This window comes from Haliotis asinina, chromosome 7 (genome assembly GCF_037392515.1).
Source record: "Haliotis asinina isolate JCU_RB_2024 chromosome 7, JCU_Hal_asi_v2, whole genome shotgun sequence".
In the NCBI taxonomy this organism is placed as follows: Eukaryota; Metazoa; Mollusca; class Gastropoda; order Lepetellida; family Haliotidae; genus Haliotis; species Haliotis asinina.
Window position 1 is genome coordinate 66,460,462 of NC_090286.1, and position 23,500 is coordinate 66,483,961.

At 45.0% G+C, this 23,500-nt stretch overlaps 1 protein-coding gene across 1 annotated transcript in view; it reads right to left on the reverse strand.

The window, feature by feature from the left end:
• Positions 1–18,337, reverse strand: part of LOC137290951 (FRAS1-related extracellular matrix protein 1-like) — a 66,973-nt gene extending 48,636 nt beyond the window's left edge. Inside the window, exons 1-2 of the mRNA XM_067822174.1 lie at positions 18,016–18,337; positions 13,757–14,045 (exon numbers count right to left, since the gene is read on the reverse strand). Of these exons, the coding sequence (XP_067678275.1) occupies positions 13,757–13,981 (225 nt within the window). The 5' untranslated portion in view covers positions 13,982–14,045; positions 18,016–18,337. The remainder of the gene's footprint in view (positions 1–13,756; positions 14,046–18,015) is intronic.
• Positions 18,338–23,500: the final 5,163 nt, after the last annotated feature.

The following is a 23,500-nucleotide window of genomic DNA, read 5'->3' on the forward strand; positions in this document are numbered from 1 at the left end:
ATGAACCTCCATCTCAACCCCCCACCCCCCCGAGAGGAGGGAGGGTCATTTAGCTATGTTGTATACCCTCTGTCCGTGGTCAGTCAGGTCCAGCTTTTGTATTCACGCAGGTGCTCGCTGAGTCCTTCTCTATACCCGCTTTATGGCACCCGTAAATGACCTCCGTGTTGGGCAGCCTTTATCCAGCCCATCTGGTTCTAAGCTTTTTACTCGCTTTTTTCATGGCAGGTCTTTTCATGCAATTTGTATGAAATTCGACTCGTGCTAATTTTCTAGCTTTCAGTAGTCGTGGTAATTGGTGTTGCCCCAGGTTAAACAGCCCAGCCCAGCGGTCGACTCGTCCATCCATCCTCTAAACACTTTCACTGAAGTTTGAAGTGGGAACTCCGGCCCCACACACCCAGTTGTAGTTTCTCCATCACTGAATGGCAGTCAGGGACTGAAGCCGTATTTATAACGCATGCTATTGACCTGAAAATTAGATTTCTCAGAAAGTTTGAAAGTTACATACATCCTAAGCACTTCAGTGACTGACTCCACCCTAGGGAGCCACATGAAAGGAACCTATATGGGAACCGCGCCGTTCTGTACGGTCAACACGTTCCATTGTAACCTTGTGTTCACCAGTCCCACTCGGAATGTCAGTCCACTGCGGTCATGTACACGCTGGTAGATCACTCGGACCCTATACTACTCAACTCTGCCTAGGGACAATTTCAGCATACCTCATAAGTAGGAAACCTTATAAAGGTACTATGTAAAGGATTATATACTGAATACACCTCACAAAGTCACTAAAGTCACAGGCTTTTCAAACTTGAAACAAATACACCCCAATAAAGACCGCTCACACAGATGTTGATGGTCATCACTATAAAGTTGTAGATCTCACCTATATTTGCCAGATGGCGGTCTTCAGGGGCTCAATGTACAACTGCATTCAGATTGTTTGCTGAACCGAAACAGTTATCAATTTAAGATTAATCTACAAGTCAAAGTATATACCTTTGCTAGACAGTGAATACCTACTGCCTGTCCGTACACCGTTGCTTATTAACCCCTCATCCTACCACGTACGCCCTGAAACACCCCCACCCCTGCACCGCCCGGCTCTGGGGGACCTACGTTAACAAACACCATCATAATATACATAAGCAGATTATCACAACGACATTATCCTCTAATCTCAGCCTTTCACAATCGGGCTAAGGCCGTGGACTGTTACTAGATACATGTGGTGTCGGCGGCAAGATCAGACAGAGTGCTGAGGCCGGTTCCTGTGGTCACCTCCTCACCAACCCGTGATCTCTGTGCACGTCGGACCCTCAGGGCAGTACAGACAGGAGGATGAGCTGCCCTCTGGCGGAGTGTGGACAGTTATACGGAAGACACACCCTCATTAAGTCCTATCATACATATAGGATTCCTTGACAAGTTGGACCAGCCACAATAACAGGCGTATATACTCACAATGAAAGGGGAGTATTATACACATCGTTTCATCCAGGTATTGTGACACAATGTCCTAAGTGCGATGCTCAACAAGGGAATCAGAGAAACACCACTGTACTGTACACCACTGTACTGTACTGTACAAGTCAAGGAAACAACACTTAACTGTACACTACTATAAGGGAAACACTACTGTACTGTACACTAAAGTCAAGGAAACACCACTGTACTGAACACTAAAGTCAATGAAACAACACTGTACCGTACACTAATGTAAGGGAAACACTACTGTACTGTACACTAAAGTCAAGGAAACACCAATGTACTGTACACTAAAGTCAAGGAAACAACACTGTACTGTACACCAAAGTCAAGGAAACAACACTGTACTGAACACTGAAGTCTGTATACTTTCCCCTCCAGCCATGTATTTCCTGTCACCACAGTACTGGGTGGTTGACCAAAGTCACTGTGCATATACAGAGTCGGCTAGGACTTCGTGAGACAAGGAAAAATCTCCACTCAGCCATTCTGATCTGACGTGGGTCAGCTGCTTGGTGGAAGCAGGTGCGCGTTGTAGACCTCTAGTCAATCTTATTTCAACGTGTGGAGCTGATTCTAAAGTATTATCAAAGATATATCCCCATATTCGTTACATATTTATGGTCGGTATTACAAGTGCTTCGTTGCTACCAAATCACATATATAGTTATAGACAAACTCAGAATGTGTTCGCACGTGAACAACTCAATGTTTTTACGTAGAACAAGAATGCACTTGATCTAGAAAGTGTTTGATGGATATGGTATCTTCATGTTAGTCTTGTCCGGCACACCTGGCCGCTCCCCTAGGAATACAGCGGTGGCACCCCGCACGAAGCCGAGTATGCCAGCATTAACGGTCCGTGTTACAGGACATCGTTGAGGTAACGCTCACGATGTACACGTATCGGTTGCCCTGGATGGAATGGCTGCTGTGCATGCAGCTCTGGAGGAAACCTTTGTTTTCCTTCCTTCAACGAAAACTCGAGGAAATCTCAAAATTTCTTCAAGGTGCGAATCAGATGGTGTTACCATGTGTTTTGAATTTGCAGATTTACGTAAATTGTGAGCCGTGGCATGTCTGGGGGATGTAGTTAGTTGATGGTTCGAGAGGCCAAGTTTACCTACGTTTGATATTACAGTGAACGAGGCACAAGTCACGCCGCGTGTGAGAGCGGAATGTAATCAGCCACTTTTAAGTAACCCTATTAAATCTTGGTAAAGGAAATACTGTAATACAAATACAGTAACCGAGTAATAAGTAACAAATGTTACAGTAATACAGGCCACCGGCCACCGGGAGCTCGGTAAACTGCTAATCACGCTGCAACTCTCTGTCGGCAGTAGATGGAGACAGGTGAAGCTGCTAATCACGCTGCAGCTCACTGCCGGCAGTAGATGGGGACAGGTGAAGCTGCTAATCACGCTGCAGCTCACTGCCGGCAGTAGATGGGGACAGGTGAAGCTGCTAATCACGCTGCAGCTCACTGCCGGCAGTAGATTTGGACAGGTGAAGCTGCTAATCACGCCGCAGCTCACTGCCGGCAGTAGATGGGGACAGATGAAGCTGCTAATCACGCCGCAGCTCACTGTCGGCAGTAGATGGGGACAGGTGAAGCTGCTAATCACGCCGCAGCTCACTGTCGGCAGTAGATGGGGACAGGTGAAGCTGCTAATCACGCTGCAGCTCACTATCGGCAGTAGATGGGGAGGGTGAAGCTGCTAATCACGCTGCAGCTCACTGTCGGCAGTAGATGGGGACAGGTGTAGCTGTTAATCACAGTGCAGCTCTCTGCCGGCAGTAGATGGGGACAGGTGAAGCTGCTAATCACGCTGCAGCTCACTGTCGGCAGTAGTTTGGGACAGGTGAAGCTGGGTATGAAACTGTTGTATTGTAGCCGATGCAAAACATGCATCACACACATCAGCCACCACACACAATAGTCATCACAAACACCAGGCATCACACAGGGCAGGCATCACACACCACAGGCGTCATACACAACAGGTATAACACACGATAGGCATCACACACAACAGGCACAACACACAATAGGCATCACACAGAGCAGGTCTCATACACCACAGGCATCACAAAGTACAGGCGTCAAAGAAGAGGCATAACACACAAAAAGCATCACACACAATAGGCACCACAAACAATAGCCACCACATACCACAGTCATCACACAACAGACAGAACACACACTAGGCATAACACACAACAGGCATCACACACAACAGGCATCATACACCACAGGCGCAACACACAACAGGCATCACACAACAGAAACCATACACAACAGGCATCCCACACAACAGCCACATCACATAACAGGCATCACACACCACAAGCATCAAACACAACAGGTATCACACATAACAGGCACCACACACAACAGGCACAACAGACAACACACCACAAGCATCACACACCACAAGCATCACACACCACAAGCATCACACACAACAGGCACAGCAGACAACAGGCATCACACACCACAAGCATCACACACAACAGGTATCATACACAACAGGCACCACACACAACAGGCACCTCACACAATAGGCATCACACACAATCCGTAAATGAGAGGTGCAAGGTTGACACAAGCACAAAGTGGTGGGACATACATTCTTTTGTCTAACATCCTTTTTGAAATACGCATGCCGACAACAGACAAAAATCTGTTTATGCATTACATGACCGTTTTGTAAGAAACAGGTACATCAAAGCTATGCACCCGCCCCAATCGTCCTTCCTGGCTCAGTCAGTCAGTTCCTCTCACCACGATACTGTGAGGTTTATGTATCGTCACTCTTGGGGTGTCGCCAGCTCACAGTCTGGCGTCATAAATCAGCGGACAGACCCTCCATGGCGGGGTACAATAGAAGGGGTTGGGGATACAACACTAGGTAAGAACTTTGCTTCCACTTTTACTGTCATAGCATTGTCTTTCAAATGGCTGGTAAAAGCCTGCATATAGACATCGCTGATATCGTTGAAAGGAGTGTTTGACCATATTTTCTTCCTTCTCTTTGAGTAATCATAGACCACATATATAATTTGAACTATGTAACGATGAGACTATTCCGGGATACACAGGACCCTGTTTACGTTGCAGTATGTGTGACCAGGTGCCCGTATGTCTCTAGTACGTAGACATCTCAAAATGTTGTTACCTGCCTTTGACACAGGTGTTGGTTTTCCGTGAGGACTAACGACTGTGTTGACTGGAAGCCTTCGACTCAGGTTAACATGAAGTACATGAGAAGTGAAATAGTCCCATAAAAGCAAGTGAAACACTACCATTGAAGACGTAACCTAGCTGACATCTGCTACTGTGTTAACAAAGCCCACTTGGCGTTCATAGAAACATCTGAGGAAAAGGTGAAACAGAAAACGAGTAAGTGAAACCTCGGTTTATCAGGTGGACACATACGTATGTGCGACTGAGGGACAGGCATGATGGGGGTATATGCGTCATGGTGGGGGTATATGCATCATGGTGGGGGTATACACGTCATGGTGGGGGTATATGCGTCATGGTGGGTGTATATGCGTCCTGGTGGGGGTATACACGTCATGGTGGGGGTATATGCGTCATGGTGGGGGTATATGCGTCATGGTGGGGCTATATGCGTCATGGTGGGTGTATATGCGTCATGGTAGGGGTATATACGGACTAGCCACAACACACTTCATACATCCATAACATGGCACATGTTTGTTGTTTGTTTCTTTATCGCCTCGCACAGCAATAGTACAACCGCAAATAACCAACCCAGACAATAATCTCATTCACATAATGAGATACGGAGACATAGCATTGGAATCCCAGACTCCATGTCGTACAGCAAAGAGGTGTAGAAGACAGGTGCATAGAACCTGTCCTGGGATTCAAGGGGTATAGATTGTAGCCAGTTGCGGCTAGAACCTATCCTGGGATTCAAGGGGTATAGATTGTAGCCAGGTAAGACTAGAGGATGTCCTGGGATTCAAGGGGTATAGATTGTAGCCAGGTGAGACTAGAGCATGTCCTGGGATTCAAGGGGTACAGATTGTAGCCAGCTGCGGCTAGAACCTATCCTGGGATTCAAGGGGTATAGATTGTAGCCAGTTGCGGCTAGAACCTGTCCTGAGATTCAAGGGGTATAGATTGTAGCCAGTTGCGGCTAGAACCTATCCTGAGATTCAAGGGGTATAGATTGAAGCCGGGTGGGGCTAGAGCATGTCCAGGGATTCAAGGGGTATGGATTGTAGCCGGGTCAGGCTAGAGCATGTCCTGGTATTCAAGAGCTAGGATGATTAATAACAAAATACATGACAGAAATGTATGAATGGTGAACAGAAAATGCGTTCAAAACAGAACATCATGTTTTAGATCGTTCGCAGAAAAGATAAACGATGGAAGATGTATCCACGGCGCCTCCATGGGACACAGATACGTTAATGAACAAGGAATGCATTTAAATAGACTTTGTAATTAAATGGCAAACACATGTCAAGTAAATTGAAAGTTTGGTCGTCAGTGCGCAGTATAGGAACAAGGAACATGTGTCTTACTGGCTGAGGAATTCTGGGAGTTTTTTCACAGGTGTACCGAGTGTACATGACGTGTTTAATTATTCAGCACCTCTGAATAACGAAACACTAACCAGCAGTGGGTTCGTTATTCAAAAGTGCTGAATAATTAAACGACTTATGCACATTTGGCAAACTTGTGAATGGAATCCGTAATCTTTTGTTGCATGGCCGTCAGGGTATATCACCACATTACTATAGGTATTCAGTGTAGACCAAATGAATAGCAAACTCGCTGCTAGCACCATCATTGTGCTGGGTTGTGGTCCCCATATATACAACGGAACATAAAACTGCTTTCCTCGAACGTCTTACGCTACTCAATCACTTAGGCATGGCTCTCGAAGAAGATGGAGGAACTGGCGGTTCGTTGTGCATGTAGATATGTTTTACTTAATCAAGTTGCAAACCCGCCAAATGGGCGCATGGCAGTGCTAGTGTTTTCCTAACTTATTATTTCAAGCTCCCTCAACTCAAGGTGCACTTGCACAAATTGACTTGTCTGTACGTAATTAATATTTCAGTGAAAACATCTGTAAGACTCAAATATCGTTCACCTGGACAACTTTTCAACAATAAGGCTAATGCTAGGATCAGGTAGGATAATCCCCTTCGTTCTCCGCTGAATTTTATCACGGCGGCTCATTGTCATGATGAACAGAATCAACTTCAGCGTATAGGCCAATGCATCGTGAAGATGTTTGTCTACAAACAGTGCCGTCATGCGACATCACCAGAACTGTTCCAGCACTATATCCCGACGTCATCAAGAGTGTTACAGCACTATATCCCGACGTCATCCTGAGTGTTACAGCACTATACCCCGACGTCATCTTGAGTGTTACAGCACTATGCCCCGGCGTCATCTTGAGTGTTACAGCACTATGCCCCGGCGTCATCTTGAGTGTTACAGCACTATATCCCGACGTCATCTTGAGTGTTCCAGCACTACCCACCACATTCCAACACTTTGAGGTTGGCGGTTATTCTTTCCTGACTGAGTATGACAGCAGGTCGTGTTTGCTGTTACATCTGTCTGGTGTGTCATTTTACAAAAACACACTGAGTCTGATGTAAATTAATGACTGTATGACCTCCAGCTGAGCACCAGTGGAAAGGAATGAGGAACTATTGGTGGTACTTGCTGTCTGATCGAGGTATAGTGTTACTGGCACACTAATCAGTCTGAACCACATTATTTTCCCTGCTGCCTCGCCCTCCCTGCAATGTAGTCTGTCTCACAGTCCCTGAACCACATTATTTTCCCTGCTGCCTTGCCCTCCCTGCAATGTAGTCTGTCTCACAGTCCCTGAACCACATTATTTTCCCTGCTGCCTCGCCCTCCCTGCAATGTAGTCTGTCTCACAGTCCTTGAACCACATTATTTTCCCTGCTGCCTCGCCCTCCCTGCAATGTAGTCTGTCTCACAGTCCCTGAACCACATTATTTTCCCTGTTGCCTCGCCCTCCCTGCAATGTAGTCTGTCTCACAGTCCCTGAACCACATTATTTTCCCGACAGCCAAGTCCTTCCTGGAATACTAAAGCCCTAAATGGAGCGAGTCTAGACTGTTTCCCTGGGGACCCTTTTCAGTTTAAATGGAATGATTTGTTACAATCGAAATTACATATTCAGAGACTAAGCGTTAGTCAGCTGTCACACTTTCACCTTGCTGAGAGTCCACAAGATGGTACTTCGTTACGATACAAGCTTTGAACACAGATATACTTTAATCTGATCTGTGAGGTATGTCCTTTGATACATGAGACTTATTGCACCATTTCAAAGTTCATTCGACCGAGAAAAAGTATCCCAAGCTACTTAGTTTCCTTTAATCCAGCAGAATATATTTCCAAGTCCTGCCGTTTCTTCGTTTTATTCTCTCGTTGCAGGAATGTGGAAGATATTTTCAATGAAAACATTACTTAACAAACTCGAAGATGTCTTTTAAACGAACAGCGTCTACAGAATTATTTGCACGGTGTATTTTCTCATCGCTTCACTCTTAATGGTAAACACGTTCATTTGTTGCACGTATCACGCACGGCCAGAAATGAGCAGTTAAAACGCGACAGTAGCCGTTGAAAGAACGCGACCAGACTGTAAGGTACAGTCAACAGGCGAATGCTTCGGGAAAAAATACCTTTTTGAAAAGGGGTATCCGGGTAAAGTTGAGAAATTAATGGCGGGTGGATAGGTAAGTGAGTCGACTGAGGAGAAAGGGTAGGAATTTATCACTAAAATGATGACAGGAGGAATCAGCCCCCGTGAATGATGACATATTTATCCCGGTGGTCGGGACACTCCGTCAACTAAACATTGTCAATCTCTTGTACATTGCCAAATATCTAGCATTAACAATGTCTCGCCCAACCCACTGCTCCGTGGGTCACGATCATGAATTTCTATGTTCTCTCTTTTCAGTACTATGGAGTAATTAAAAAGGTGAAAGAGCAATGCTGTGTCTAGGTAAACAATATTTAAAGCTCCTATAAGGGAGTATGTTCCTCTCAATTTAGCTTTATCGTTTATGATAGTGATCTGAAACAAATCTGCATACGGCTGTCTCTAAAGTCTTGAAGTTTGCACATTTTGCAGAAAGATATATATCAAAATTGACAGATGCGTATGGCCCAGTATGGAATCACTGGTATGGTTTGAAACCAATAGTCATACCCTGATCTCAACATGGCTGGCGCTGTCCGCTATCGTATCTGACAGCAGCGACGTCAGGAACGGTCGAGTTCAGGCAATGTTTTATATGGCAAGTAAGATAAGGAGGTTTTCGACAGACAGAAGACAGGACTCGACTAAGCTCCTGCAGTGACAAGGCAACCCCTGAACGTCTTTTTGGGTAGCATGCACCAGTCAGTCGTTCGCTTAAGGTTACAAAATGTCAGCGTTCTGTTTACCCCAGGTGATGGAAGCAGACTCCGTGAATAAGACAACCCGACAAAATACGTATCATTGTAACATGGTCAGTCGTCGTTCTTGGTCACTTTGTGGTATTAAAGAAATGCCAAATTCATAAAAGATAATGATGTCATTTCATCTTTCAAATTTGACAAAATAGTGTCGGTATGGATTATCATAGTTTTCACCACAATATAGTAGCTTTTGATCCATAGAATTCTACAGCTGATCTATGCTTAGTAGTAGAATTGCTTAGGTCTGTATATCCACTACATGCCTGTAAGATATCCAGCAGTCACTGTCCTCGTCCCCTTCTTGTTATGTCTGTAGGCATGTGGCTGTGCCCGTTATTACTACTTATGACATTGGCGCTCTGGTGGAGTTGAAGCGTTCGGAGAGGATTCTGGAGATAACTATAAACAGGGTGTAAACAGGTTACAATCTGTTCTCGCTGTTCTCTTGCTGGACATGGCAGATGATCCACACACATATGTAACCCACTTCGCGCAACAGATACAGCTCATGTCAACATGTCATTCAGAAGTACAGCCATGCTTGAAGATACTCATTTCATTTAAGCACCCCGAGCGTTCATACTCATGGGCATGACTATATATGTGTGCGTGTGTTTGTGTGTTTGTGTGTTTGTGTGTGATTTCAGATACGTAACCCTCGAAAATACGTCCACCTTTAGATTCTGACACGTAACCCTCGAAAATACGTCCACCTTTAGATTCTGACACGTAACCCTCGAAAATACGTCCACCTTTAGATTCTGACACGAAACCCTCGAAAATACGTCCACCTTCAGATTCTGATACGTAACCCTCGAAAATACGTCCAAATTTAGATTCTGACACGTATGGAAAGGCGACGTGTGACTTTATGTACGTAGTGAACTATTGTCACGTCATCAGCAATGCCTTCTAGTCGTGTCTAGCCACTTTTTCTCCGGCTAGACCAACCTCCACCACATCTGCGATTCAATACCCTCGCTAGGAGTACCCCTGAAACTGGTCAGTCAACCCATTCAGTAGCAGCAGCCCAACTCACATAGATACTTGAGACAGATTCATCCCAATTCTCAAATTGTCATGTCACAGCCGTGTTTTGTCACCTGTTAAGCAGGCATGATACTTGGGATACAACCAAACGTCATATAATTTACCTGTCCCAAGATGCTGCTTGTCATAGTGTACAGGGAGTAGTTTTGTCTAACATTTACCTGTCCCAAGATGCTGCTTGTCATAGTGTACAGGGAGTAGTTTTGTCTAACATTTACCTGTCCCAAGATGCTGCTTGTCATAGTGTACAGGGAGTAGTTTTGTCTAACATTTACCTGTTCCAAGATGCTGCTTGTCATAGTGTACAGAGAGTAGTTTTGTCCAACAATTACCTGTCCCAAGATGCTGCTTGTGATAGTGTACAGGGAGTAGTTTTGTCCAACATTTACTTGTCCCAAGATGCTGCTTGTGATAGTGTACAGGGAGTAGTTTTGTCCAACATTTACCTGTCCCAAGATGCTGCTTGTTATAGTGTACAGGGAATAGTTTTGTCCAACATTTACCTGTCCCAAGATGCTGCTTGTTATAGTGTACAGAGAATAGTTTTGTCCAACATTTACCTGTCCCAAGATGCTGCTTGTGATAGTGTACAGAGAATAGTTTTGTCCAACATTTACCTGTCCCAAGATGCTGCTTGTCATAGTGTACAGGGAGTAGTTTTGTCCAAACTTTACCTGTCCCAGGATGCTGCTTGTGATAGTGTACAGGGAATAGTTTTGTCCAACATTTACCTGTCCCAAGATGCTGCTTGTGATAGTGTACAGGGAGTAGTTTTGTCCAACATTTACCTGTCCCAAGATGCTGCTTGTTATAGTGTACAGAGAGTAGTTTTGTCCAACATTTACCTGTCCCAAGATGCTGCTTGTTATAGTGTACAGGGAGTAGTTTTGTCCAACATTTACCTGTCCCAGGATGCTGCTTGTGATAGTGTACAGAGAGTAGTTTTGTCCAAAATTTACCTGTCCCAAGATGCTGCTTGATATAGTGTACAGGGAGTAGTTTTGTCCAACATTTACCTGTCCCAAGATGCTGCTTGTGATAGTGTACAGGGAGTAGTTTTGTCCAAAATTTACCTGTCCCAGGATGCTGCTTGTTATAGTGTACAAGGAATAGTTTTGTCTAACATTTACCTGTCCCAGGATGCTGCTTGTGATAGTGTACAGGGAGTAGTTTTGTCCAACATTTACCTGTCCCAGGATGCTGCGTGTTATAGTGTACAGAGAATAATTTTGTTCAACATTTACCTGTCCCAGGATGCTGCTTGTGATAGTGTACAGGGAGTAGTTTTGTCCAACATTTACCTGTCCCAAGATGCTGCTTGTGATAGTGTACAGGGAGTAGTTTTGTCCAAAATTTACCTGTCCCAGGATGCTGCTTGTTATAGTGTACAAGGAATAGTTTTGTCTAACATTTACCTGTCCCAAGATGCTGCTTGTGATAGTGTACAGGGAGTAGTTTTGTCCAACATTTACCTGTCCCAGGATGCTGCGTGTTATAGTGTACAGAGAATAATTTTGTTCAACATTTACCTGTCCCAGGATGCTGCTTGTGATAGTGTACAGGGAGTAGTTTTGTCCAACATTTACCTGTCCCAAGATGCTGCTTGTTATAGTGTACAGGGAATAGCTTTGTCCAACATTTACCTGTCCCAAGATGCTGCTTGTGATAGTGTACAGGGAGTAGTTTTGTCCAACATTTACCTGTCCCAAGATGCTGCTTGTCATAGTGTACAGGGAGTAGTTTTGTCCAACATTTACCTGTCCCAAGATGCTGCTTGTTATAGTGTACAGGGAATAGTTTTGTCCAACATTTACCTGTCCCAAGATGCTGCTTGTCATTGTGTACAGGGAGTAGTTTTGTCCAACATTTACCTGTCCCACGATGCTGCTTGTTATAGTGTACAGGGTGTAGTTTTGTCCAACATTTACCTGTCCCAAGATGCTGCTTGTTATAGTGTACAGAGAGTGGTTTTGTCCAACATTTACCTGTCCCAAGATGCTGCTTGTGATAGTGTACAGGGAATAGTTTTGTCCAACATTTACCTGTCCCAGGATGCTGCTTGTTATAGTGTACAGGGAATAGTTTTGTCCAACATTTACCTGTCCCAAGATGCTGCTTGTCATAGTGTACAGGGAGTAGTTTTGTCCGACATTTACCTGTCCCAAGATGCTGCTTGTGATAGTGTACAGGGAATAGTTTTGTCCAACATTTACCTGTCCCAGGATGCTGCTTGTCATAGTGTACAGGGAGTAGTTTTGTCCAACATTTACCTGTCCCAAGATGCTGCTTGTCATAGTGTACAGGGAGTAGTTTTGTCCAACATTTACCTGTCCCAGGATGCTGCTTGTGATAGTGTACAGGGGGTAGTTTTGTCCAACATTTACCTGTCCCAAGATGCTGCTTATGATAGTGTACAGGGAGTAGTTTTGTCCAACATTTACCTGTCCCAAGATGCTGCTTGTTATAGTGTACAGAGAATAGTTTTGTCCAACATTTACCTGTCCCAAGATGCTGCTTGTTATAGTGTACATGGAATAGTTTTGTCCAACATTTACCTGTCCCAAGATGCTGCTTGTTATAGTGTACAGAGAATAGTTTTGTCCAACATTTACCTGTCAAAAGATGCTGCTTGTTATAGTGTACAGGGAGTAGTTTTGTCCAACATTTACCTGTCCCAGGATGCTGCTTGTGATAGTGTACAGAGAGTAGTTTTGTCCAACATTTACCTGTCCCAAGATGCTGCTTGTGATAGTGTACAGGGAGTGGTTTTGTCCAACATTTACCTGTCCCAAGATGCTGCTTGTTATAGTGTACAGGGAATAGTTTTGTCCAACATTTACCTGTCCCAAGATGCTGCTTGTGATAGTGTACAGGGAGTAGTTTTGTCCAACATTTACCTGTCCCAAGATGCTGCTTGTTATAGTGTACAGAGAATAGTTTTGTCCAACATTTACCTGTCCCAGGATGCTGCTTGTTATAGTGTACAGGGAGTAGTTTTGTCCAACATTTACCTGTCCCAAGATGCTGCTTGTCATAGTGTACAGGGAGTAGTTTTGTCCAAAATTTACCTGTCAAAGGATGCTGCTTGTTATAGTGTACAGGGAATAGTTTTGTCTAACATTTACCTGTCCCAAGATGCTGCTTGTGATAGTGTACAGGGAGTAGTTTTGTCCAACATTTACCTGTCCCAAGATGCTGCTTGTTATAGTGTACAGAGAATAGTTTTGTCCAACATTTACCTGTCCCAAGATGCTGCTTGTGATAGTGTACAGGGAGTAGTTTTGTCCAACATTTACCTGTCCCAAGATGCTGCTTGTGATAGTGTACAGGGAATAGTTTTGTCCAACATTTACCTGTCCCAGGATGCTGCTTGTGATTGTGTACAGGGAATAGTTTTGTCCAACACATTAGTTACTGAACATTTAATGTTGGACATGGAAACTGCTCGAATTTGCCTGCTACACTGAAGTCTGACGAGTATTGTACTGTGTCCTCAGTAATGGCTGCCGAGCGCTATACGAAATTGTCAGACCCCTATATCCTTCATCTTGATATGATGGTGACACATTTAAACACTAAGCGGACGTTTCTATTGATCGAAGCATAAGCACTTGGTAACCACGTCTGTACATATCCTGATAGTGTGTGTAACTTTTAGTCTCACCCCGATACTCGAAACCCCGACACCGTCTCTGTACTCACCGGGGGCTCGATCGTGCCGACTCTCTGTGTGATAGGGTCTGTATCCACCACCTCCACGCGGCAGTCCACCCCGCGTCTAGCCCTCACGAACACCAGATCCTCTCGCTCAAGGAACACTGACCGTCCCACGTTGACGGTCAAATCTCGCCTCCTCACGAGAATCTGGCCTTGCACCACCCATGACAAGGCTAGTGTCATCATTATGCGTAGAGTATCCATTGTCATTGTATAATCCTGGCTACGACACGTCCCGGGGGCTGCTTGTATCCAAGAACATTATATTGTGTGTCTGAAACAATAGGAATGTCATGTTATAGCATCTCGTCCAAGGTGTATAAACTGCGCCACCACGAACCCCTTCACCAGAGGAATCTCACACTAGGACATCACAATGGAACTTCATACTGGGACATGACTCTTGGACATGACAGTAGGACATGACAGTAGGACATGACAGTAGGACATGACCCTGGGACATGACACTAGGATATCACACTGGGACATGAACAGCAGGACATGACCCTGGGACATGACAGCAGGACATCACACTAGGATATCACACTGGGACATGACACTAGGACATGACACTGGGATATGACATTAGGACATGGCACTAGGAAATCACACTAGAACCTCACATTGGAACCTCACACTAGGACCTCACACTGGAACATCAGACTGGGTCCTCACACTAGAACCTCATACTGGAGTCTCACTCTGGAACCTCACATTATTACCTCACACTGAAAGCTTTTACTGGGACCTCACACTAGGACCTCACACTGGAACCTCACACTAGGACATCACACTGGAACTCAACACTGGGGCCTCACACTAGAACCTCACACTGAAACCTTATACCGGGACCTCACACTAGGACCTCACCCTGGAACCTCACACTAGGACATCATACTAGAGCCTCACACTGGAACTCAACACTGGGACCTCACGCTAGGACCTCACACTGGAACTCAACACTGGGGCCTCACGCTAGGACCTCACATTGGAACTTAACACTGGGACCTCACGCTAGGACCTCACACTGGAACTCAACACTGGGGCCTCACGCTAGGACCTCACATTGGAACTCAACACTGGGGCCTCACGCTAGGACCTCACATTGGAACTCAACACTGGGGCCTCACGCTAGGACCTCACACTGGAACCTCACACTAGGACATCACACTGGAACTCAACACTGGGGCCTCACGCTAGGACCTCACACTGAAACCTTATACCGGGACCTCACACTAGGACCTCACCCTGGAACCTCACACTAGGACATCACACTGGAACTCAACACTGGGGCCTCACACTAGAACCTCACACTGAAACCTTATACCGGGACCTCACACTAGGACCTCATACAGGGACATCACACTGAAACCTCATACTGGGGCCTCACGCTAGGACCTCACACTGAAACTCAACACTGGGGCCTCACGCTAGGACCTCACACTGAAACTCAACACTGGGGCCTCACGCTAGGACCTCACACTGAAACTCAACACTGGGGCCTCACGCTAGGACCTCACACTGAAACCTCATACTGGGACCTCGCACTAGGACCTCATACAGGGACATCACAGTGGGACCCCCTAGCCACACCAACATTCCCCCCCCCTCCCCCCACCCAGCCACAACCATCCCCCGTCTACCACCACCACCACCTCGACCACACTCACACACACGCACACACGCACACGCACACACATACACACACACACACACACACACACACACACACACACACACACACACACACACACACACACACACACACACACACACACACACACACACACACACACACACACTCCAACCACCTTCCCACGCATGGGACTGAGTACAGACTACATGTTGAGTAATACTGGCAGGAAGTGTTGTGCGCCATAGATCAATATATCACTGTGATTATAACAAACTACAACTGCTGCTAATACAACTATTAGTTGATTCATTTAATCACTTCTTTACTATGCAACTCGTTGCTCATTCCGCAGTATCTACACATATAATTAAGAAACTATAGTCGTATAAAAATGCAGATGCTTAAAATATTGCTTGACGACATCTCCTGTAATTTTTTTAAAGATTGTCTTCGGGTAGAGTCAGAGCACATAACCAGAATCCTCACTATTCTATTCCATGTGGGCACAACTGTCGCACATAACTCTACATTACATAGCACTGAGACAGACATATGGGGGATGTGGTGGACAGTCAGTCCATGCGACTTGGCCTGCCCGGCACAGACAATGTTTGGACTAGACAGGTGTCTGAGGACATGGGATGATCGTTCCCACGAACCCTAGCGTTCGCAACATCACACGTTGTTGCTGGTTATGTACCCAGGACCGGCGTTGTGGGGTGAGAACGGTGTTGGGGGGAGTGCAGCGTGTGTGCGCGCCACAGAGACAATAGTATAATAACTCAACAGGAACTCATTACGCCTTCACCTCCCCTCGTTTGATCGTCAACAGGCTAAGGGAAAATGGCATGTTATTTTAAATACGGTGATTAGGCGTTCTTGTTGAAAGTGGAATGTTGGATTACCCCTTATGTTACTAAACACGTTTATATTTCGTAATAACAAAACATGCAGCAATACCATTGCATAGTCCACGTTGTATTTCCTGAAATTTGGCAAAAAACGATGTGGTTGAACGGTAATTCATTCTGATACGTGGAATCTGTGTGTATGATAATTAACTTCAAACAATCTGCTCTAACTTAAGACCTCGGACAGGAAATGATGTTGAAGTGGAGACTGTTTGACGTACAGGCTACCTGTGACAGATATACCTGCCCCCACAGGCTCCGATTGGCTCAGCACACTGCAGTGATCGACTCTCATCAGAGAGAAGGCATGCCACCCTTCCTCCACTATCAGCCGACAACACTAAATCCCTACCATCACGAACTACAGACATTGAGAGCGATCAGATAGCTTCTCGTTATTTCAAATCGTGGCTGGATAATTGTCTTCTCTCCGACACAATGATGCGTTAAACATTTGGTTATATGATACCAGTAATACGCCACAGCTCCCTTCGATTAAGAAATCCAAACCATCTCCTTCCCAGACCCACTTTAGTCATACAAGGAAGGCCCTTGGTGCATGCTCTTCCATGTTGAAATCCGGCGGCCCGAATTTTATCACGTTATAATGGTAAATGATTTTACATTGGGGCTATTTCGTCCGCTGGCTGCACGCCGAACGGAGGGACTTACACCTAGGACAACAAGCCGAAGGTTAGGAAGACTTGGGTTACAACTAACATACTGGTGAAATCAACAAACGAAAAGATATCGGATGTGTTTATATAACACGTTGGGGTACATCAACACACACTTCCAAGGTAGTTCAGTTCATTTCACATATCACACTTTCCATGTGTCCTTCATGTACCTCGTACAGTCTAAGCTGTTTCATACATGATGTTTCTATGATTAAAAACCATAGGTGTTGCATAGGTGATGAACTCTGAGACATAGTGTAGACAGGAAGCTTAGGTATTTAGAAAGTCCCCACCTTCAGTACCAGGGGATTATATTACATATGTTCACAGCGGTTAGCGCAGAGCACGCAGTGACTTGCAACGTTTTAATCCTTGAAGATAAACTTCCAGCTGAGCCAGGGTGTTTGGTTAATTTAAAATCTGACACTTATAATAAAGTTTTAAATCTGCGGTGATCAAACTAGACGTGATCATTCCACGGTAACCTGCCAGATTTTGACAGCGGTTATATCGCTCGATTTATGATTAATACAGTGTCGACTCCCCCCAAGCTGGGTAAAGTAGGCGTGCAATGAGTCGGTGCTTGCACAGGATGAAATACAACAGCACAGCAAGCGTTACGTGGTGACAGTTTGTGCCCAATACTTAAAACACTGGCACTTTAGTGAGCTGCAATCAGCTGACAGGTACAGAACGGTGTGATAGCCGGTCGTCATGTCTCTCTCGTGGTCACAACTATCAGTCTTACTGAACTGAGCTCCGCATACTACTAGTAACTGTTACAGAAGTGCTGACAGCCCATGCTCTGCACTCACCATGCTGCCTGGACAAGCGTCAAGGTATATAGATTCACACAGACTGGTGTACAGGCTTACAGATACACGATTAAACCATGTTTGTAGCTAGACAGCAGTTCTTATCGTTCATTCTATAACAGGATAGGTTTATTTCACACGTCATGGGAACATGTTTCAAATAATTTCTTTTGTAATAAAATGGTAATTGTTGTTCACTCACCCGTCGCCTATACACCTCTATACCGCGCCATGTTTTGTGTGTGACTATGTCGTCTGCCGTTTTCTGTTTCTCGTCTGCTCGTCACGCGCAAACTCCCGCCGTTGTGTGCACGAGAAGGACGAATCCGTCAGCCCTACACACTTTACATCGATTCGCAAACTTCAGCCCCGCAAGACAGTTAGCGACGACTCACTGTTCGATCAAACACAATTTCAATTTTTTTCCACAATCCACAAAGAATCAGAGAAATCATTCCATAGAAATCCTGTGTATGATGTGGTCAGCTCGCATCCACCCGTTTGCCACCTCTACTGCAGGCCATGGACTAGCTGACGCACCAGTAGTAGCGTCGGGCGGGCCATTCATAGGCCTAGTATAGTCCTCCGCCGCTGTTAGGGTATCCACAGCAAGCTGACGGTAGTCTCTCTCTCGCTCGGGGGAATCACAGTTTGTGAAGCAGGTACAACGGGGATCGCAGCCTAGCGTTAGTCAGCGTTCACGCTCATACATCGAGTGGAGGCCTCTTTCAGACTGTACGGACGACAAACCTGTGAGGCTGATCTCCCTTCTAGGCGCTGGTTCCTCACCTGTAGTCCCACCCTCTCTCTGAAGACCACACCCCGGCTTTACCTGGGGACTTCTGTTTTGGGGTATTTTCAGAAAAAGAATTTAAAATGTTAACTCTGGATAACTGACGGAAAGAGCCGAGTGTGTATTCCGTCACAAAATCTCCTTTCGAAAATTTGTTCTGAAAGGTAAAGTGAAAAACGGATTCGACGTAATTTGTCGAAATACTCTTGACTTTATTCTTCTTAGGATTTCGTGTACGTGTGTAAGCCGCTTTGCGAACAAAGCCAAGTGGCAAGTATGGCGGTCTCTATAACCGTAATTACACAAGGTGAAATATGAATGCTGTTCCAGATTAAAACATTAATATCATCGACAACTGTATTAACGAGGTGAAATATTAACATCACTTTGTAACGAAGAACATACACAAGCCAATCTTAGTCTACACGCAATGTTCTGATGTACCGTATTGCTTTATTAACCGACATATTTCTGATATTTACAAATTGCTGAGATTGGTATGTTGGTCTGCTCATCCCGCGCCAGGGCAATGGAGTTATCGGCAGACAGGGTCGCAGGGAATTGTATGTGTGAAATATTTACACAGACATCTCCATCTGCTCTTGTTTGACAGCGGTGTGCTGACGGTCTTCCACACTACAAGTCTGACGTCTGCCAGCCAGTAGTGCGCGCGCATACAGTGTTTGCAGAATCTCGTGAAACATGCACAAACTATTGATTGTATGACATAATGTATTAATTTTGACGGGGAGATGTCGGTACAACTCAGTCTAAATGATCAGGTCTTGATCGATGCTGCTCCGCTATTTGAGCGGAACAGCCATGTTACACGCATCTAGAAGAATCTCTCACACGATGTGAAAACTCACCTCCCACCAGTAACCTAAAACACTTTCAGGCTTCGTTGTGACTGAAATAGTCCATAATGTATGCATATACAGGCGATATTAACTTCAATATATCATGTTCTATGGGGTATGTAGAGACTGGAGGGGTGTCTGGGCGACAACTACGATGAGTCATATACAGGAACCCTTGTACAGGAATAGTAGTCTCAATAGTAGTACTGAGAATTTACATCAAAACCATGATAACACTTTATTAGAACGGAAACGAGGAGAAAACACTGCGATCGTCAAATCAGACACTCAATAGAAAGTCCTTAGCTAGAGAAGAAACAAGACAGAATAGTGCTTTATTGATCAGAAATACAACAGCAAGTCCTTAGATCAGAAACGGGCGAGAATAGTGCTTTATTGATCAGAAACAAAATAGAAAGTCCTTTGCTAGTCCAGAAACAGGAGAGAACAATGCTCTATTGATCAGAAACACAATAGAAGTCCATAGCTAGATCACAAATAGGAGAGAATAATGCTTTATTGATCAAAAACAAAAAAATAGAAATCCAGAGCTAGATAAACTAGGTAAACTAGAACGTTTACTATATGAGAAACATGAGAGATTAGTGTCTTTCTAAGTCAGAAGTGTCAGTGTGCTTTTCTAGATTGCAGACAGGCCAACATTATACTTTACTCGATCAGAAACTGGGGAATATAACACTTTACTCGATCAGAAACTGGGGAATATAACACTTTACTCGATCAGAAACTGGGGAATATAACACTTTACTCGATCAGAAACTGGGGAATATAACACTTTACTCGATCAGAAACTGGGGAATATAACACTTTACTCGATCACAAACTGGGGAATATAACACTTTACTCGATCACAAACTGTAGAGAATGGCACTTGAGTTGATCAAACACTGGCGACATAAACACACACTATACTTGATAGTGTTTGATCTACACGTCCACATAAACTATATCCAGTCCTCCTCCTCCTCCCCCCCTCCTCTCTCTCTCTCTCTCTCTCCTCTCTCTCTCTCTCTCTCTCTATCATTCTTTCTTTTGACCTCTGCCCTTCTCTGATCTGGAAACATGTTACGTCGACATGATCTGTGGTTTGCTTCGGGTCATAGGTCAAACACTGGACTTGTAAATAGGCACATTTGAAAACGGCATATTTCTTGTACATAAGGCCGTATGGGTTTAGACCATGCGCGTGCAATCATTAAGCCGGTGTCTCCCTAAGAAAGGACGTTAACGACCTTGCGTGTGTCTTTGGTGTTTGCTAGACAGACGGTGGTGTATGCAAGTCACAACTCTATTTCTGTTCATGTCAAACTGTGTTTCACCTAGCTCACCTAGATTCCTCCCTGTCACGGGGCACACCCACTCAACAGAGAACCATTACCACCATCTCAGGTTTAACTGGCACCACTATTTTACTGGTGAAGCTGGGTGGGCTGGTCCCACTATTAGATGGGCAAATCGGGTGGACTAGTACCACTATTATTCTGGGAAACCGGGTGGAATGGTACAATTATTACTATGGCAAACCGGGTTAGCCTGTTTTTGCATGAGAGTAACCAATCAAAGTTTCCTAGTCACAATTTCAGGGACAGGGAATTTCAGTTTCAATTTCCGGAAATCCCACAACTCGCTCTACGCAGTTGGCGTTTATCATGTATACTTGGCGACATCCAACACGTCCATATCAAATATATCACCAGTTGAATTTCCACCTGGATTAAACAGTGCGCACCTGCCAGGTAACCGGTACATCCACCGGGTAGATACCATTGAGCGGGCTGGAGCGGGCCCTGGGGCTTGGCTACATAGTATATGAGGGTAATGGAATATCACATGCGCTTTACTTAATGCTTCAGCAAGTGTTGTCACCTTTATCAGCGTTAATGGACTATATCGTATTTACCTGAATGGCAGGCCGTTTGAGCCCTGTAATCCCACCCTCGGGCACACCTACCTGTTGTCTCGTGAGGAGAGAGGATTAACTAATTAGACCAGGTGACACTATAGGCGTGTTTACTTACTGAAACAGCTCGTTCTGAGCACACCATAGTGCGCTCATTTACCATGTGGACAGGGAACACTCACCCATCCATTCTGCGGTGTCAATGACAATTTTGTGGAAATTGTCGTATGTTTAAAAAACGTAAAAGAGATATCACGTGTATGGTTGACTGTAGAGATATCACCTACATGGTTGACTGTAGAGATATCACATACATGGCTGACTGTAGAGATACCACCTACATGGCTGACTGTAGAGATATCACCTACATGGCTGACTGTAGAGAGATTTCATGCGCATGGTTGACTGTTTACCGAGTCTGTGTACAAAGATACTGTATAAACATGGTTGACTGTTTTCCGAGTCTATGTACGCAGATAGTCTATGCACATGGTTGACTCTATGAACATCACGGAAATAATGGATCTGGATGAGATCAGCCTACATTTCCTACCAAACCTATGGAAATGTCTCTCAAGACGTTACCATCCTGCCCAGTTAGATAGGCTTTCTGATATCTTCCAGAGGAGAGTAACTTTTGCTTCTACCCGTGTTTCTCCGACAACATCAAAGGTATATAATCTCCTACCCTGCCACTGAAGGACGAGATAAGCGGCAGATGAAACTGAACTGAGAGTTGACTGTGGGGCGCTGCGGGTGGATTACCGTCATCAAAGACTGGACTGGGGAATGAGGGAAAGACCAGGCACCCCGTGGTAGTAGCTGCAGGCTCTCAGCAGGCATCAGCAGGTAAAGAAATGAAGGCGGACATGAATTATCCTTTCTCTGGTTAGTTTGATGACGACACATTATATGAAAATGTGCATATGTCTGGGGACGTAGATCTAACCTTGTTTCCGAAAGATAACATTACATGTATTCAGACATGTCTGCTCCTTCAACACATGGCCGGGTAGAGGAGTGACGTGTGTAGGACTAAAGCCGCGCTTACGAGAGTTACAGCATAATGTGAACAGAACGTCCTGCTAGGCAGGCTTTGTGGTGGTTATAAAACTGACGTGGAATCACCGTCACCGGGAGACACGCCCCACGTACATAGCAGGAACGTACATGTTGATACCACACGCTGATATCACGCACCTCCCTTCACTGCTTATTGGGAGTCTGTGGCAGTTTTCCTTTGTTTTGTTATTAAATGTTATGAAAGTCAAAGCACAAACAACACTGGAGGCACAATGACCAACAGCTTAACAGTGTCAATATTGTAAACATACCGACCACTCTGTAGACTGAATGTCCCTCGCCTGTGACCGGTTGTGGATAAACAAGGTCAGTCGTTGTCTTGACCATTACAGTAACTTTAATTACTATGCACTGACAACATTCCAGGCAAATATAGTGCTCCATAATCCTATCAAGAACAGGTTTTCACATGTTTTCATATGGTTTCACAGGTTTCAAATGACGCCCTCATCACCACATCACACCAAATGAGAGATTTGTACATTGATTCAGCTGCTTGATGTCAGCCTGAACACCGACAACGGTACTGTTGTCGGACGTAGCAGCCCCGAACACCGACACCGGTACTGTCGTCGGACGTATTAGCCCTGAACACCGACAACGGTACTGTCGTCGGACGTAGTAGCCCCGAGCACCGACACCGGTACTGTCGTGGGAGGTTCAAAAGATTCAGAATTTGGAGGAGAGAAACTATTGCTCCAAAGCTAGATACTAGATATCTAACGTAATAGATTACTGTGAGTGTGTCTTGTGCAATTCAACAGGGACTTGAGACAAACACACGCACACATGTACACATGCTGACACACATCGCTACATCTGTCTTGCAGTGCAGTAAATGGTTCATATTCCACAATCTAGATGCCAGGCTATCCACCCGCGAAAAATTCGTTGTCTTTATTGAATAGTCATTGACAAAGTATATATACATCTTAGTCATGCACACCCCTCTTGTCTCTCAAGTAAAGGCACATGCCGCCTTTCTGGACACAGTTACTCTTGATACCAACCTTATCGGCAAATGCCCCTC